Source organism: Rhipicephalus sanguineus, chromosome 7 (assembly GCF_013339695.2).
Source record: "Rhipicephalus sanguineus isolate Rsan-2018 chromosome 7, BIME_Rsan_1.4, whole genome shotgun sequence".
NCBI classification, from domain to species: domain Eukaryota; kingdom Metazoa; phylum Arthropoda; class Arachnida; order Ixodida; family Ixodidae; genus Rhipicephalus; species Rhipicephalus sanguineus.
Genome location: NC_051182.1, coordinates 82,174,166 through 82,194,000, shown reverse-complemented (window position 1 = coordinate 82,194,000; position 19,835 = coordinate 82,174,166). Strand labels below are relative to the sequence as shown.

At 49.0% G+C, this 19,835-nt stretch overlaps 1 protein-coding gene across 1 annotated transcript in view; it reads left to right on the top strand.

Moving 5' to 3' along the window:
* The first annotated feature begins 10,781 nt into the window (after window positions 1–10,781).
* LOC119399564 (uncharacterized) overlaps window positions 10,782–19,835 on the top strand; it is a 111,297-nt gene continuing 102,243 nt past the window's right edge. Inside the window, exon 1 of the mRNA XM_049417428.1 lies at window positions 10,782–10,887. Coding sequence (XP_049273385.1) covers window positions 10,824–10,887 — 64 coding nt within the window. The 5' untranslated portion in view covers window positions 10,782–10,823. The remainder of the gene's footprint in view (window positions 10,888–19,835) is intronic.

Below are 19,835 nucleotides of genomic sequence, written 5' to 3'. Positions count from 1 at the left end.
CCAAACTTGGCAGGTATGCAACGTGAATACACACCTACTTCCCCAGACCCGTTCGCTACAGTATATTGTTCACTACAGTATAATGTCCTGTACAGTGCAGAAAATTTAGTGCCAGTGTAATGGCATGCATAATTAGTTGCGCAGGGAACAAACGGCAAAGGGAACAAAGCTGATGCTATGGGCGCTACTGGTCTCCCTGTGCATTAACAAAAGAAGGCGCACACAGTGGTGAACCTTTTCTACAGCTGCTTCTGTTTTACGAGCTGGAAAAAATTGTTAATATATGGAGCACCTATTAGCTCTGTGATCAACCTAGGCGAAATATTGTGCTGTATTAACTGTCATATACGCAACAAATGAAACCAACAGACAATAATAAGCGCTGTCTAACAAAGAAACTAGCCCTCGAACAACTACTTTCCTTTAATAACAATTATAGCTGTGCCTTGATCGGTAGTACATAGGTGTGTGCATGTATTCAGAATTTCGAATACGAATCGAGTATTTCGATAATATATTAATTATTAGCATATTGGGCTAAAAATGTGAAATCACGCTTTTCGGAATATTCGGACAAATTCGAACAAATGAAGACGTGAGTGCTACGCATTCATGTCTTTCAAGTAAGATATCACTAACACGTAATCGTTCTAAGCCTGCTAAGGTTAAATCGTAATTGCGACAAATCGCCAACCAAGACTATACCCTGTGGTAGTGGCTGGCCATATGCCTAGGCGTTCGCGCATGCCGCGATCACGATTTGTCGCGGAAATATTAACCGCGTCCATCAACTCGTGATATGGCCGACGCCACGCAAAATGTCTTTCGTCCTTTGGGAAATCGAAAGGCCTATCAATAAGTCTGACTTCAGCGTGAATGCATGCGGCAACGCCGTTATAAACACCGGAAAGCACGAAAAACGCGGTTACGGCCATCTATGAACTTGCCAGTACGGCACAGCCCTATAACCATAAGAAAGGGAAGCCATCTGCCACAGCGCTGTTGTATGCGTGCTGCGCGGATTAAATAGGTGACGAGCCAAACGCGCCTGGCCGCCATTGGCTGCCACCTTCGTTCCTTGTAATGAACCGCGAAGTACGCGTCCGTCGCGGAAACTAAAACAGCTGGCCCTCGCAAGGCCTTTCGCTTTCCCAAATGACGAAAGACATTTTGCGTGGCGTCGGCCATATCAAGAGTTGAGGGACACGGTTAATCTTTCCGCGACAAATCGTGATCGCGGCATGCGCCAACCGGTAGGCATATGGCCAGCCACTACGACAGGGGCGATTCGTCGCAATTACGACTTAAACTTAGCAGGCTTGGAACGATTACGTGTTAGTGATATCTTACTTAAACGCGGCACCTGCGCTCTGATAGGAGAGGAGCGGGTGCGAAGAATATTCTACAACAGGGGGTCGGCAACCTGAAGCCCGCGGGGCAGTATTATGTGGCCCCCCTCCTCTTTTCACTACCTATCTGAAGACCGACATGGCAGTTCTGACCTCAAATGGGGTCAGACAAACACAAAAAGTGCTTGCAGTTGGCATTACAACGATTGTTTGTAAATTGCAACCTTAGGAGATGCGTGCTAAACACAAACGTGATTTCCATTCCAGTTTTGTACGTTATTGTTCGCTCCACGAATTCGTTTGTTTTGACTGCAAACCGTCCATAACGCTGAGAACATGGACCGTCAAAATAAGTTGCGCCGCGCGCGATAGAGGCCGAAAGGGGAGGATCAACCGGTTGGAAAACGTGAAACTGCACGTGCCAAAGATCATGATGTGTGTGTATGTGTGTGTGTGGGGGGGGGGGGAGCGACACCCGAAACAGCACAATGCAGAGAAAACACGAACAAGCTGCGTTAGCGAGTGCTTCGTTTACGTAAGTTTTTTTCATATTTTTCTTGTTTCGTGTGCAGCTTAACACGGGCGTTATGAGTACCCAAGTAGCCCAACTGTCGACTCTGTTGCATTATATAACCTAGGTAGGTGTCCCACCGCATTGTACGAGCTCAGGCAGACATTCACTTACATCCGAGTATTACACACGCCCTTTGAGGTATAGTGACAAAATGGCTGTGCGCAGCGGTCCACAGCCAAATGTAACATGAAGCGCGTAACCGCTGCCCGACACCGCGGATGGCGCACTTTCGACGCTGAAACGATTCGCTTCACGAAGGCGCGGATTCGAAGCGCGGCCGGCGGGACAGCAAACAAAGAAAGGACGAACGAGTTCAGAACAACGAGTGCTGCGCCTGCGCGAAATTCGTCGCAGGCGGAAGCGGCCGCCAAGCTTCCCTGTTCCATTTAGCAGTGAACTGCTCCGTACATACAATGACATCTCACGCAAGACACAAACGCTAACCACAACAACATAAAAGAGAAAGCAGGTACTCGCCTGGAACATTCGCGATGATAAGATACCATACCGCCAACAATGGCGTTACAATAGCACGGCTGAATCTCGACGTATCCATTTTCGACAGCGTACACTGTCAATTTTTATGAAAGGGAACACGCGAGCGCGTGGCTCGCGAGCTCCGGCGGCTGCTTGCAGCACCTTCAGGCGTGCGCGAGAGCAACCACGGTATCTTTTCGCGTCATCTAGTGGCGAATAAAACAACCAGTCACGGGTAATATGCAACCAGCTGCAAGATTGCAACCCCCTCCCCCTTCAAGCCGATTACGCAAGAGGCCGGGCCAGCGGCGTGCCGTCTGCTGCTCGTGAACTGCGTTTGGCACGCGGGCGCAATCGAAACGCGGAAGCTCTGTCGCTTGGCTTTCGCGCGTTACACTACGGCCGATTTAGATTTAAGCGACAGCGGTCCAGTCAGGTAAATTTTCGTTGCTGGTTTCCGGTTTTCAAATCTCGCATCGAATGCTGTCGAAAACATTTTTCCGAGTAGAATCCCACTTAGCGGAGAACGTGTCACCTGTCGTTACAAAATGTACTGGCAAGTCTGCGCTCGATGCTTTAAAGTCATGCATAGTGACTTCCGCCGGGTTTGGCCTCACCAGTCTCCAGATCTTAACATCATCGAGAACGTCTGGGGACTTTTGAAAAGCGCGCTGGCGGGCCAGTCCCTGCATGGACTCTCGGCGGGCGACCTCTGGGTCGTCATTAAGGAGGAGTGGGAGAAGCTGAGAAGGGACACGTCCCTAACGGCCGCTCTTTATCAATCCCTACCAGCTAGAATGGCAGCTGTTATGGCCGCAAATGGTGACGCCACGAGGTATTAACAATTGTCATAATGTGTTCTTACTTTTTATGTGGGGGTCAAAAGTAAGACGACGTTTTTCCAGTTTCAATAAACTCATTGAATTTTTTTTCATGTTTCATGCTCACGTCATTTATGTTAGTGATAATTATCGATCGAGATCTTTACAACCATGACACAGCCTTTTCTCCTTCTGTTTGCTATGCAGCGCCATTTCGCGCTCTCAACACAAACCCGGCGGAAGTCACTATGCATGACTTTAAAGCATCGAGCGCAGACTTGCCAGTACATTTTGTAACGACAGGTGACACGTTCTCGGCTAAGTGGGATTCTACTGAGAAAAATGTTTTCGACAGCATTCGATGCGAGATTTGAAAACCGGAAACCAGCAACGAAAATTTACCTGACTGGACCGCTGTCGCTTAAATCTAAATCGGCCGAAGTGTAACGCGCGAAAGCCAAGCGACAGAGCTTCCGCGTTTCGATTGCGCCCGCGTGCCAAACGCAGTTTACGAGCAGCAGACGACACGCCGCTGGCCCGGCCTCTTGTGTAATCGCCTTGAAGGGGGAGGGGGTTGCAATCTTGCAGCTGGTTGCATATTACCCGTGACTGGTTGTTTTATTCGCCACTAGATGACGCGGAAAGATACCGTGGTTGCTACTCGCGCACGCCTGGAGGCGCTGCAAGCAGCCGCCGGAGCTCGCGAGCCACGCGCTCGCGTGTTCCCTTTCATAAAAATTGACAGTGTACATACAGCCACTTTCGTTGAGAAGACGCATGGCTAACGCACAACGTAGGGGCGACATCTTAGATCACACCACGCGCATATCAATCACAGCTGCACAACATATAAGTTAACACATCGCTGTACGCAAACGAAAACCAAACTATACCGCACGACGATGCACACCACAGCCAAGCGAGAACGGAGCACAGCGCGGCCGGCGCGGCTTCCCCTGGCTTCCAGGCTAAAAGCACCCCAAGTGATTCTACGCGCTATCACGTGACTGCCGACTGTTTCCATTGCCAGGAGCGCCAGGGGCAAAGGAGGGAACGCACAGCCTTGGCTTCCGAGATGGAAGATGCGCTATCTCGGAGGCGATGGCATAGTTTGTAAGAATGGCAGACTGGGCGTGTTGGATTAGCATATTTGAAGTGTAAGGCGCGGTAACGACGACGGACAGTACGCACACGCTTGTGACAGCGCGTGATGGGCATATAAACTGTGCTGTTTTCGAAGTAAACATTGTTGAAAGTGGCGCTCTGTGTGTGTACCTTACACTTCAAATACGATGTCATAGCGTGCGTAGTTCTCGCTCCCTCCCGCAGTTGCCGTAGTCTTCGTCTTTTCTCACCCTTGAGCAGTGTGATGGGAGTTGGCAGTGCGTGCGCCGTGCCGTGCATTCAGCCATCATTGGGTTTACAGCATATGACTTGCACTTATTGTCATGCCGTAAGTTTTACGAGCATCCGCGGTCATGCACGCGCTGCGCTAAATCGGCGCAGCATGTGAGGCGACATGTATACATGCATGGAGTTCGTGGTGTCCTAGGAACTCTCTTATGCAAAGGTGAGCGCAGGGAGGGGGTAGGGGGGTTGCGGCCGCTTTCTCAAGTAATATGTGAGGGGGCGCCAATTCTGCCCCATACATTTACTCTGTCGAACCTCTCGCGTCATCTTTAATGCGCAGGGTTATGCCTGCGCATGCTCTTCGACAATAATGTCAATGGAGGACCTTCGATGGTGAATACGAAGCACAATTTACCTCCTAACTTTACCCCCGGTGGCCGTCGGGAGAAGCACGCCTTCGCTTCATTTTCATTTTTGCATCCATGGCTCATCCATGGTTGATCTTGTTTTGTTCCTTTCGGACTCGACAAAGTGCAAAGGGGGGGGGGGGGGGTTGCTGCTGCAGTGAGACTTGCCCCTCCCCCACTGATGGAGAAATCTGAGCACGCCTATGTTCTCATTTTCCTCGTTCGGTAGCGAGGTGCTAACATTATTGTTACTAATGTGTGTCCCCTTAAGGTGACATTGATTTCCTTCCCAGTCTTTGCTTACCTTTTCCAAGTGCTTCTGTGCGGAAATAAAGTGGAGAAATCGTGCGGCCAGTTTTTGGCATTGTATATGGAACCGATAATGATTTCCCTGCAGGTTTCCCTTGCATGGATGAGTGGTACGAATTCAGGTGTCGAAGTGTTAGCTTCCGTAATGTTTACATTAGGTGGCTAATTAGTAACACAAGGCAAGTGTCATTGTGTCCCATCTTGTTTAATGGGCCTCAGTGAGGCCTCGGCTTACTCTAATGTTTGTGGACGAAAAATTCATATCACAAGTACATTTTCCACTGCACGTGCGTAAACAAGTGGGTCGTGAAACTTTATGCATCAGTGTGTAATGTATGCATATTTATGTATGTCAGAATTGCATGCTCTATGTTGTATACATTCCACATGTACAATTGTACTCTATTAGCCCATATCTTGGTCTGTTCAAAGTAATTCTTTTTTTGTCCGTCTTATTGGCTAAGCGAACAATTATAAGTGTTCATACCGGAACTTGTAAAAAGTGTTCATGCCGGCGGGATGTGTTCTGTCCCACTTACAGCTTTATACCCAGAAAGTTTTTGTAATGAATTCAACTTTTGTTCTAAATTGCTTCTACATTTGTATATGTGCCCTCGTATAAATGTTCATGCGGTTGATATGTATAGTGGAAAATATGAAACGGTAGGGCACACCTCGAGCCTGTGCAAAAAAAAGTGTTTGCTGATTTTCTTGTACATTTTCTCGAGTCTTGTATTATTTTGTGAAGCAATGATACTTCGTCATTTGTCTATGGTATGGTACGGTAAACTTTATTGAGGTCCTGCAGGGCGTGTCTCAACACGCAGCGGGCCGCTCCCACGTAGGGACCGTATGTGAAAATAAAATATCATGAGAATTAACATTGTGCCAATGGCTCCACCATTTCCTTGTTTCCGTAATGTCACTGACATCGTAACCTTAGAAAAGGCAGTACAACAACAGACGCATTACGCAATGCACGCGATTTTAATATGCATGCATGGATGCAGCTTAGTGCTTCAGTGTGTACCCTTCACTTCTTCCATTAACACCCTTATGAAAGACATTAACACCCTTTTTCCGCGCACACCCTTCTGTTAGGGTGTATATAAAGAAAAAAGGGTGTTGTGCAATGGAAAAAAGGGTGTTAATGTCATTAACACCCTTTTTACACCCTTAAGGGTGGAAAATGTTAAGTGTGTAGTCGACCTGATCCTAAATTCAATGACTTCAAACGAGCTTTTCAAATCCATCAATAGTTTATCTCAGTAGGCAGCAATATTAACACTTTATCACCTGCATTTATCTGCGCGGTCGGCTCTTTCAGTTGTAGTAAGTTCATTCTTTTCTTGTGTCTTGTTCATGGGCAAGCTTGCGCTTACCTTGAAGGTATTTCCGAAGACCAACAAGGTACGCGTTTTCTGCGCAAGTTTCGCCTTCGAGGTCTTCGTTCGTCAAGAGCTCCTTGAGCACCGGCAGTGGTCTTCTGAGGTGTCGACCATAACCCCTTCAGTCACGGTGTACACAATTGTGTACATCCACTTCGGAGGCACGTCACGTACCATGTGTTTCTTCGAATTGCCTGAAACTCAGTGTGTACATTTGTGCAGGCTTCCTAAGTGGACTACTAGCGGTCATTTAACTTGATTGTGCTGGGTATATCTCCAGAAGATCACTTTGCTGGAGACACTGCCATGTTCGACGACCGTTGGACGTGCAGCGTTCTAGGGCCAATATCAAGAGTATTTTTTCTTCGCTCGAACCAAATATAACGAAAAAAACAAAGTGTCCGTGCATTCCGGTTGTGAGAGTTAATTTTTTACGCAAGGATTGAAGCTGCCTGATTACAGAATATTTAGATATTTAGATACACGCTAATTAATTTAATTACAGAAACTCACAAATAACACACATTCCTTCATTTTCTTAGAATGTAATACTGAGTGTCTTGAAATCATGCCTTGCGAATTTGATGCGTTTGCAGACAGTGCGTCATAATTCGTGACTGAAGGGTTGTAAATAAGATGGAATGGTGAGAATCCCAGACTTGCTTACGGCACCTCTCTATAGTCGAAGATCAGCTGTCGAGATATTTGTCCCAGGATATTGATTTTTCCTGGCACTAGTCCATTTGCCATGGCATGGCATGGTGTCGCTCATAGAAACTTGACCGCTTGAAACCGACCAACCTGTTTCATAAGCTCTGATGTGAATCTCGTAACTTGGTCATTTACAATCTCCTTCGGTAGTCGAATCTCGTTTATTGCTCCTGCCAAGTGCTCTGCATCGATTGCAGGAAACGCTACTGCATGTGCATATCGATTGACAAAGTCTATGAGCGCGGACACATGCCTATTTCAACGTTCTGCTTTTGGCGACAACGGACCGATCAGATCGACTGCCACACGCTCAAGAGGGACTCGTATAAATAAGAGACATATTACCTAAAGGCTCAACACCAACTTAACTTTTTCATGTTGTTCTCTGGCACAAATTGCAGGATTTTGCAAAGCGTGTGACATTATCATGCACACCTGGTCAGAAATAGTCTACAAAAACGCGATATGTCGTTCGCCGTAGCCTCGATGTCCGGCCAGAAGACTCATGTGCCACTTCCAGTATTTATCTTCTAAAGGCGGCTGCGTGTAGATTGTCCTGCCTGTAGAAAGTTGATATGGCGATACAGAAGTGCTGATTTTTCCAAAAACGAATACCAGTGGCCTTTTTATGATCTGTTAGTACCGCATAGCATCGCTGTAGGGAACAGCAAAGAGGCGAGAATATGAGGCAAGGTCGAGGAGGAGTGATGAAGGGATTAGGAGGGAAAAAACGAGGGGTTAAGGCGGGACTGCATAATAAATGAAGATTTCATTTTCTGGCATACAGGTTGATCAGGCTGCACGTTTCCAACGCCATTGTGCGCTTGCCCGTAAACACCAGCGTGGCGGACATGGGTGTTCACGCGTTTCACGAGTGAAGGACTTGACTGTATTGGTTATTTCATGAGTGCACATCGATATGCCAGACATCGACGAGTTTCTTGACGATTCATTCTTCCCGGCGCTAGGTGGACACGCTGCTGGAGCCATCCCCATATTCTGAACACGTTCGTGCGGACACCTGTTACATTTGCTGAAAAAGTCAGATCTCCGGTGGAGGAACACTGAATAGTACCTGCGATCGAGCATAAGGATCGTTTCCGAAAAAGAAATTATTGCGGACAATGCTTCCCTCGCCGCAGCTAGGCTTTGACAGGCATCAAGCTAGCGTTTTCAGTACTTAAGAAGTCATTTTTTGCTCTTCACAAGGAATAAAATGCGTGACTTTGCGAAATGGTACTCGCAATGATTTCTCACCTATCGCGGTTAATGTTTTGTTCACGCAAGCTATACAGACATGACTGGTCTCATGCGTTTTGTTTTTCGTGAGACACTTCTTGCAGTCACCATTCATGGAAACATAACCGCGGAACAAAAACTATGTTTCATAATCGGCATCCATATTTTACTCACTCTGGAGATTGGCAAATAGACATTCTGGAATCCTGAAGCCAAATGTCCTTGAGAAAGGAGCTATATGTGAGATATTGGAAGACCTTCTTTCTGGTGGCAACGTTAGCTCAAATTTTGGTCAAGCTCGTTCTCCCCCCTTCACCTCCCCGACCCTCAGTTGTCACCTTCTTCACTGCCCCGGTGCTTGCGGGACTAAATTTCGCAAATACGTGCCCCTAGGTCGGGTGAGTTTGAGACTCCTGGCTTATATGAAGGGTCTCCTTGGCACGTAATATTTCACTTATACGCAGACTGTATTACGCGAAGCTTTTATGAGTTCCAGATTACGGTAACGGCGGTTTGGTTTGTAAAAAAAAAAAAACAGGCGCCGGCGAATGTACAGAAGTGCGGCTGCAGGCAAATTCGGCGTTCGAAGGTGCGCCGGTCACATGAATATATGTATAGGCCCTTTTCCAATGATTGACGTTCTCTCTATCACGTACTTCTCAGCGATCAGCCGTTTCTGTTATGGCAATGTGATATTTTATTGAAGTAAGTTCTCATTTCACGTTGCCTTATTCCCTTGCTGTTTGCGGTTTGCAATGGAAACTGCAGCGTTGGCTACATGATTGGGCGTACACTTCCGATGGGGTAGGTACCGGGTTCGATTCGCAGTGTTGATCTATCGGTTTCTCGTAAAGGGTAACAAAAAACACCGTCCTTTAACTCGGTTGTTTATGAGTAGTCATCTAGAAAGGTGGCCCCATGAGACCATGTAAATGCCCCTAGGCGCGCCTCAACGCAGCACATCCTTGCTGATAAAGCCGAGCATCCGCCTCTGCTGCGGGAGGCAGAGAATTGCGGCCGCCGGGTAACTTCCTGTAAAATAGCACCAAGTACTTCCGGCTTGGTGTCCGGCAGGATAAAGTACCTGGTCGCTTGGGAGGGCACCCACCCTGTGAGAAATTGGAGGCATGGGACCGCCAGACATAAATAAAAGGTTATCGTCTTATTTGTTTTTGGTTTACGAAGTTCATTGTTTCAAGGATGACCATGATTGTAACCTGTAGCAACAGAAGTTTCGCGCTCCTAAGCACGTGGATGCTTTTTCCCGGCAGAGACGCAGGAACAAGTTGGAAGGGACGATTGGCCAATGAGTTAAAGCAAGGAAAAACGAAAAAGATATAAAGTACTAGGTCAGGCATGCACACGCCAAGCTTCGCTTTTTTCCCATTTCCCGATAAGGGAATACTCCTCATTTTGTTTGTCGGTATATCTCCCTCGAGATTTCACAGTCATTCTCTACGTGAACTTTTAATGCATCCCTTACGATTTCCTGGTTAACGCTATTGTACGCCCCAGTAATGTCTAGAAAGGTGCAATCTAGAGAGCGAGCACGAAGAGCTGCTGTGTTACCTATTGAATCGGCCGCCAGGCAGAACGTAAACACATGCTCAGCGCAAAAGGGACGTGAATTGTTTTATTTCTGTTATGGCTTTTACATCGCGGTGGAGACGTACAATGTGCCAAGTAATGCTCTCGTATTATTAACACGTCTGATTTCAACTTTGTAAAACGTGTGCTTCAGTGGGTGATAGCAGATGCTCAATGCAAGTGCACTGAGCCTCCGCGAACAGGCATGCCTAATACAGATATCACGTAGTGCTAATAACAGTAACAAAAGTAATACTAGGGACTAGTGCGATTGCCCCGAGAGATTACTCTATATGGCATCCAGTAACGCAAACGTCACTTAGTCTATTTTATAGAAAGAAAATTTCCCATCCGTTTTCCACAGTAATTATCATTGCATGAACATACTGCCAAGAAATTCAAATGATTTCTATGTCTATTTAATGTTACGCTCTATGAAATAATCTTGCTGAATGAAGTTCAATAGTATCATCACCGAACAAATCTAGGATCTCTCATTTGTAGTTCTTAGTTTTGCAAAATTAACTTGTAATTCTTAATTCGCAAAACAGAAATTGCGACAGCAATTTTTTTTCTTAGGAACCCAGTGGGCAAAGCTGGCAGAAGGAGCAATGGCGTCTTTTAATCGGCTCCTTTTATTTACGTCCATATTGTCAGCGCTGTGTTATGGTGAAGGTTTGTATTTTCATTTATTTATAATGAAAAATAAATATCAATATTATATGCTCGTATTTACTTTCATATGATCTTATTCCAGATAACACTTACTATGATAAAAGTTCAATATATAGTGCGTCTCATTCACTTTCGCTGCAGCTCCTGCAACCTTAGTGTCCTTGAAAAATTTGTTGCGTAAATTTGCTGCTGCTCATCGCGATGTTTCTGGCGCTGGTGCGAGAGGATTTCTTGTGTAATTATGTTTAATTTTTAGATGCGAAGCATCTTATAGCGGAGTTCAAACCGCTGGTGGTGGTGGTGGTGGTGTGCGGCGTGACCACCCTTACTGCGCATGTGCATACCCTTTCCACACACCTGCTCTCCATTCCCCCTCACTACTCCTCCTGTCCACTTCCCCTCTCCCCTTTCACCTCTGCCCTTCCCCATCTCCACTTTCTCTCTCCAATCTCTCTCTCCTTTCCCCTCTCCACTTCCCCTCTCCCGTACCCCTTTCCACTCTTCCTCTGAAACGCGGGGGAGACATACCGAAATTCTCTCCTGCGCAACGCCGCCACGAGCGCCAGCGCATGCGCGTCCCCTCCCTCCCTCTCCTCTCCTACGCTGCCTCCCTCTCGCACGCCTGTCGACCGCGTTCCCCGCTTGCCCTGTGACAATTAACGGTCAGGCTAGAGGGAAGACAAGACGCGCGTAGCGTTCCTCTTCGCGTTCCACGACGCGAGGTCGGTAGCGTGCCCAACGAACGCCAACAGAACGCATTCGTGCAAGTGCTCCGGCTTCGCATCACCTCATGGTCCCCTTTAGCGGGAAATGGTGTAATTTTTATCTGTTCTTATGCCGAGCGACACCGCAATAACGTGGAGCTTTCAGGACAATGGCAGAAGGCTGTTGAGATTTAGGCTGTTGTGATTGAGGTTGTCAGAAGGCTGTTGTGAGGACTGATTTCTACGCAGTTTGTTTTAGCTACCGGACAGCTTCTTAGCTTACACTCGTCTCAGGAACTCGAGTGTGCTCAAGTGTCGGTAGAGCATGCAAAGTGTTTGTAGACAATGTATATTTCTCAAAAATGCGGTAATAGTAAGGCTTCTCTCGTGTTGGCAAATGAACTCTACTTCGAGGTGGAAATACATTGCCGGAGCTAAACTGACATTGAAAGGGAAAAAAAGCTTGTTAAATAAAATTTCATTAAATAACAGAATGGTCTTTGCTTATTGGAGAATGTTTGTCGGCCGTCAAATGTATGGCATATTCATTTCTTAGAAATTAAAAAAAGTTGCACGTAATTTGAGATATTGATCGTCGCATTTTTAGGCCGATACCGAAACACGCCGAGCCCGGCGCGCAGCAGAAGCGGCCGCTTCGTCTCGCAAAAACGGAACTTTGCTTTACAAGAAGTGAAAAAATTTGAATGAAGACGCGTAGTAGCCGTGTCTTCTCACGGAAAACGGCTGGTGATCTCACTTGCACCAGTGGATCGTCTTATCTTTGCGTGTGACGCTTTGCGTATATCGGTATCTTTCATACTGCGGGCTGACAGGCGAAATATTTTTATTGGTATAGCAATTATATAGACAGACTCGGCGGATTCTCGCCGTCGTTGTTGACGTCGACGTCATGTTTCGTATAAAGTCCAAATCGGTCACATCACCCCGCGCATCGTATATTCTACGCGCCACCATATGTTCCCATCATAAGTTCTAGGCTTCGTCGTTCGAGCAGCAACTGCGAACTTCGTTCATAATGGTGCGGTTGCTAGCGCTGGCGCGCGCGCTCTCTCGACAGACATCAGGAGACGGCTCGTAAACGCGCAGTGCTCTCAGAGCTTCGCGTTTAGAGGACTGAAAACACGAAAACCGCTTCGGCCCTGGAGCGGCTACAGCATTTTGTAGAGTGACGCGTGGTCGCATCCAAAGCAGCTGCTAGCCTTGCTTCGTATAAAATTCCAATCTGTTACTATCGCATTCATTGATTCGCTCGTGTGACAAAACGGTGATTCTTATGGCGCCTGTTTATAGTAAACAAATGAACAGATAAGCAATACTGTGGTAAGAGGACGGTGAACGAGCGTCGGCGTCGTGTGGTGCTCGGCGTGCGGTGCCGAATTTGAAGTGCGCGGGCTCCCCGTGATGATGATCGGCGTGCGGGGCCGATGAAGAAAGGCACGCGTGGTGCGCGGGCCACGAAAAGGCAGCTCGAGCGACGAGGAAGAGGGGCTGGCCTGAGAAGACTGAGGACGAACTCGACGAGAGCGCATAAAGTTCTGGCTCCGTTCCGGCTTCGCCATCGTCGCGGCCTCCTGAGCTGGGCCTCGCCCCGGCTCCTGTGACCGGCCTACCGTCCTTGGCTCGGGTTTCGTCCCGGGCAGTTCTTCTTACCGGGTCCACACCCGGGTGCTGTCCACGAGCGTGGGCCACGCCCCGGTGCTCGTCTTCGACCTGGGAGCCTCGCCTGATACTATTCAGTGTGCCTCCAGGGCTGTTCTTGAGCCGGGGCCACGACCGGCGCTGTTCCGACACCATGGCTACGTCACCGTGCTGACGTGCTGCCGTGGCCGTGCCAAGGTTCGCCGCAAGCCCGACTGCGTCGATTTCTTCGGACCCGCCGCCGCACCGCAAGACCGACGCCCGCAGACTGTGAGTGCGCGTGACTGAGGTTTTGTAAATAGGCTATATAGGATATGTTTATGCTCGTTGTGTACATGTTTGGTCTGACGTCCTGGTTCGTGTCATATTAAACTTCCCTGTGTCTCTTGGAGCGTACGTCGTTCGTCTGGCCAACCTGCGCCCACATTCAGACCCCGACAATTTTGGCGAGCCTGCCAGGATCGGCTTTACCATCTTGCCGAGTGCCAGACGGGCGAGGCGCACCAATGGATATAGAGAGGCTACACGCGATCGGAAAGGACATGGGTCTAACAGGTTCCGCACTACAGGAATGGGTTGATGCGGAGCGCGTTATTGAAAGGGACCTCCGCGTGCAAGTCCGCAACGAGCAGCGAGAGAGGATAGAACTGGAGGAGAGACGGCTACAAGCCGAGGAGCGCGTTCTGCAGCTGAAGCTGAAGCTACAAGAGCAGGCAACTAGTTCGAACGCGGGAGAAAGTGGGCGGCCGGTGAGTGACGACGCAGCGTCACCAGCTGTAATGGATAGCTGTAGCCCGCACAAGCTGTTGCCACCCTTCAACGAGATGCGAGATGACCTCGACGCATATCTGCAGCGTTTTGAGCGCGTCGCGGTGTCTCAGGAGTGGCCTCGGAGCAAATGGGCCTTATCGCTCAGCTTGTGCCTGACGGGGGAGGCTTTATCCGTCATTAGTCGACTTGACTCTGCTTCCGCCTCTGACTATGATCAGGTGAAGACAACACTGCTCTTAAGATTCCGGTATACCGCTGAAGGATACCGCGAGAAATTTCGTAAGGCGAGACCAGAGGACAAAGAGACGGGTCTGCAGTATGCTTCTCGAATAGCAGGTCATTTTGACCGTTGGATGGAACTTGCAAACGTCGAGAAAACGTATGACGCTCTTCGCGACGTAATGATTGCAGAACAGTTCATGAAGGGATGCTCTCCCACTCTTAGGGTATTTCTGAAGGAGCGGAATTGCAAGAAGTTGAACTCGTTAGCACAGAACGCTGATTGCTTCCTAGAAGCTCAAGATCTGTTCAATTTGGGCAAGGACAAGCTAATGAAGGAGAGTTCAGCAGATGCTCGTAAAACAGAGACCGCGAAGCGGCAGTTCAAGAGCCAGAGTCTATGTTTCCTGTGCAATAAGTCAGGACACCGAGCGTCTGAATGTTGGTCTCGGACGAGAAATAACCAGTCAGCAACAGGTTGGTCGAGTGGCAAGAACGGTTCGTCTGCGGAGGCAACTAGAACACAGGAAAGGCGGCTGGCGTCATGCATGTTGTCGCCCAAAGAAGTAGGCGGCACTGCTGTACCGGAGAAACCAGAGAATGGGTACGTCGTGCTTCAGAATGGGGAGACTATTCCAGTCGTGAATGCCACGTCGACACCTACCCCAACTGTGGCTGACGTCGGAACTCTACCTGTGGCGAAAGGATTGCTCGAGGGCAAGACAGTATCTGTTCTTCGAGATACGGGATGCAACACCGTAGTAGTACGAGAAAGACTTGTCCCGGAAGAAAAGTTTACGGGTACCACAAGCCCTGTTTTCTTGCTCGATAGAACCGTGCACTACTTGCCAGAGGCAATAGTCTATCTGGACACGCCGTTCTTTACCGGTATCGTGCGAGCTAAATGCATGAAGAACCCGCTGTATGATGTCGTGCTAGGCAACATCGAAGGTGTCCGGTCTGCAGAGCAAGGATATTCGAACAATTCTCAGCAGCGTCGTGGGAGTCAGCAGGATAGCGGACCGGAGGTCGTCACCGAGCCCGCTAACTCGCCCGTGCACAGTATCGCGGACGATAAGCAAGGTGATGTCGGGAAGGGTTCACGGTACCTACCAGCGGCCGAAGAGACAACTTGCACGCCTCGTGGAACCGAACATCAAGATCCACTCGTTGACAGCGCTGCAGCAGCAGAAGGGACACGCACCACATCCTGTCTACCTGTTCTTAAAGCCACTGTCACAACCATGGATAAAACGACTCTCGAGGAATACCAAAGAAGTGACCCGTCATTACGGCGTTGTTACGAAAGCGTTGGTAAAAAGGTAATTGTAAATATCGGGAAACACGCTACTTTCTTGCTGATGGAATATTATATCGGAAGCACAAGCTACTGTCGGAGAAGGAACTCGAGCAACTGATTGTGCCGAGACAGCTGCGAGAGACGGTGCTCAAGCTCGCCCACGAAGAAACCCTCGCCGGTCATCAAGGGATCTCCCGAACAACTGACCGCATCCTTGCCGAATTTTACTGGCCAGGAGTTCAATCGGAAACCAAGAGGTTTGTGAAGTCCTGCGACATCTGCCAGCGGACTGTCCCGCGCCATTTAGTCGGTCGAGCTCCGCTTGGTACCATGCCAGTCATTGAGACTTCCGTTTTCTCGCGTGGGCATCGACATCGTCGGCCCTTTGTCACCGACCTCGTCCAAGGGCAACAGATACATCCTAACCATGGTGGACTTTGCGACGAGGTATCCAGACGCCATTGCACTGCCTTCAATGGAAAGCAAGATCGTGGCAGAAGGACTAATGGAAATGCTGTCTCGAGTGGGATTACCGCGCGAAATAGTAAGTGACCGCGGGACAAGCTTCATGTCGTCGGTAATGAAGGAGTTCAGCCGACTACTATCAATTAGGCAATTACCGACAACCCCATATCATACGATGGCCAATGGGTTGGTGGAGCGATTCAACGGCACGTTGAAACGCATGCTCCGACGAATGTGTCAGGAGTGCCCGAAGAATTGGGACCGCTACCTCGGCCCCCTTCTCTTCGCTTATCGAGAGGTGCCACAAAAGAGTACTGGGTACTCGCCGTTCGAGTTACTCTACGGCCGGTACGTTCGTGGTCCCATGACGATTTTGAGAGACCTGTGGACGAACCCAAAGCTGGATGACGTGACCAAGTCGGCCTACGAATACATCATAGAATTGCGGGAACGACTCCAACAAACCTGCAAAATTGTGTCTGAGGACCTTGCGAAGGCACACGTTCGCCAGAAGAGCTATTATGATCGCAAGGCGAAGAAACGGGACTTATGCGTGGGGGACAAAGTTCTCGTGCTGCTGCCCGCGGATCACAACAAACTGATCCTCACATGGAAGGGCCCTTTTACTGTGATAGAGAAGAAGAGCCCATTGGATTTTGCTGTCGACCTTGGTCACAGAACCACTGTCTTCCACATCAACATGCTCAAAAGGTATGAGCTGCGGAAGGCCACTGACACGTCCACGACGACAGCTGCTGCTGTGACGTCAATCACCCAAATGGAAACTGACAACGCGGAGAATTCACTTCATGCCCCACTCGTGCAAACGCAGAATTGGCGAGACGTGACTGTAGGCTCTAACCTTACTAAAGACCAGCGGAAACAAGTAGACGAGTTACTTGAAACATATCAAGACATATTCTCTGATTTGCCAGGAAAAACCGATGTGCTACAGTGCCGCCTCAAACTAACGACGGATATGCCCAACCATGTCAAGCAATATCCGATGCCATTCGCAGTTAAAGAAGCCGTAGAAAAAGAGATCCAAGAGATGTTGCGCTTAGGCATCATTGAAAAATCAACATCTGCTTATCAGGCACCGATTGTTGTCGTCAAGAAAAAGGACGGTACGATGCGCCTGTGCATTGACTTTCGACAGCTGAATAGCGTAGTCGTACCGGATTCGGAGCCGATACCGCGACCTGACATGATGTTCGCACAACTCACGGGACGTCAGTATTTTTCGAAATTCGACTTTACGAAAGGATACTGGCAGGTGCCGATGTCGAACGCATCCAAAGAGTTTACAGCATTCGCATGCGATTCGGGGCTTGTACCAGTTCCGATTCATGCCGTTCGGCATTAAGACTGCACCCGCCGTATTTAATCGGCTGATGAGAGAGGTTGTTGGCGCCATCCCTCACGTATACTACTATTTTGACGATGTTCTCGTCGCTACCAAAACATGGGAGGAACATCTAGCGACTTTACTTCAAATATTCGAGCGCGTACGAGCCGCCAATCTCACTGTAAAGCCCAAGAAAAGTGAGATAGGATTCCTGACGACAAGTTTCCTTGGCCACGTTGTAGGACAAGGCATGTTACAGCCAGTGAACGAAACATCGCAGAAAATTGCGTCTGCCAAGCGGCCGGAAGCTATGAAAGAACTCCGTGCTTTTCTAGGCCTTACTGGCTATTATCGGGAGTTTGCACCAAACTATGCAGAGCTCGCCCATCCTCTCACAGAACTCACACGGAAAGGATGCCCGAATAAACTTGACTGGAGGGCCATCCACCAGAATGCATTTGAAAGACTCAAGGGGATGCTATCGCAACACCCTATATTAAGAGCACCCGATCTCGAGAAACCCTTCGTATTGCGCACTGACGCATCGTCAAAAAGTCTGGGGGCCGTACTGCTGCAAGAGCACAATGGACACTTACATCGAGTGTCCTACGCCAGCAGGAAACTTCTACCACGCGAAGCGGCATATTCGACCATCGAACGCGAATGCCTCGCCATTGTGTGGGGTGTCCAGAAGTTCCATGTCTACCTCTATGGTCGGCCTTTCATCTTGCAGTCTGACCACCAACCGCTCAGATACATCAACTCGGCTCGACAAGTAAACACACGCATACTCCGTTGGAGTTTAGCGTTGATGGACTATGACTTCCGCGTGGATTATATACGAGGCTCTGATAATGTCGGTGCAGACTATATGAGCCGAATGTCCAATGGTGTAGAGTAGTCTGTCCACGTGCTGGACGAGTGGTGTAAAACCGCATCGACTTTTCACTTATTTAGACACTTTGTTACGCTTTGTGAGTGTATCCGCCCTTGCCTTGTCTTGCCGCCTCGCTCATCTTGAACTGGGGGGAAGTGTGGTAAGAGGACGGTGAACGAGCGTCGGCGTCGTGTGGTGCTCGGCGTGCGGTGCCGAATTTGAAGTGCGCGGGCTCCCCGTGATGATGATCGGCGTGCGGGGCCGATGAAGAAAGGCACGCGTGGTGCGCGGGCCACGAAAAGGCAGCTCGAGCGACGAGGAAGAGGGGCTGGCCTGAGAAGACTGAGGACGAACTCGACGAGAGCGCATAAAGTTCTGGCTCCGTTCCGGCTTCGCCATCGTCGCGGCCTCCTGAGCTGGGCCTCGCCCCGGCTCCTGTGACCGGCCTACCGTCCTTGGCTCGGGTTTCGTCCCGGGCAGTTCTTCTTACCGGGTCCACACCCGGGTGCTGTCCACGAGCCTGGGCCACGCCCCGGTGCTCGTCTTCGACCTGGGAGCCTCGCCTGATGCTATTCAGGGTGCATCCAGGGCTGTTCTTGAGCCGGGGCCACGACCGGCGCTGTTCCGACACCATGGCTACGTCACCGTGCTGACGTGCTGCCGTGGCCGTGCCAAGGTTCGCCGCAAGCCCGACGGCGTCGATTTCTTCGGACCCGCCGCCGCACCGCAAGACCGACGCCCGCAGACTGTGAGTGCGCGTGACTGAGGTTTTGTAAATAGGCTATATAGGATATGTTTATGCTCGTTGTGTACATGTTTGGTCTGACGTCCTGGTTCGTGTCATATTAAACTTCCCTGTGTCTCTTGGAGCGTACGTCGTTCGTCTGGCCAACCTGCGCCCACATTCAGACCCCCACAAATACACATTGCACGCAAATAAGAAGATGTCTAGTTGTGCATTTCGGGCGACTTGGCCTTTTTCTTTACCAGATTCTGGTTTGGTGCGCCTGAGAATTTCATCATTTTCTCATCAAGAATAGTTCCGGTGCACCATAACAAAGCGGTCATGTTTCCTGCGCACCGGGTGTCGTCAGTTTCGATAGTTGAGACATGATGAACGTCTCAAATTACGTGCATCTGTTGTGATTCCTAAAAAGTGGTTATGCGATGAACTGTGACGGCCATACAACTTTCTTATACAAACAACTGCATTCAAATAAATAATAAAATAGGTAACTGACGTGTAGAGTTAGTTATTCGGTTCAATGTAACTTTGACTGCGACAAAGCATTTCCGCCTCGACGAAAGTTTTGCGTACGAAAAGCGCAGTCGCCTTACACTCATAATAATTTTATTAAAAATCAACATTGTTGAAAAAGGCACCCTGTAGAAGCAAACATTGACACAGAGGGCCACTGATGCTTTGCCGGACACGAGAATAGTACATTGTTCCAAGCGCCGACAATTTCGTTACGCCTAAACCACAAATACCCTGCTCCGTCAAACAAGCGTCATCATTTTGACGGAAATTCTCACGTCAAAACTCCAATATATATGTCTGCTTGCACACAGCGTTTCTGGTTTCCTTGACAGAACTAGTGGCTA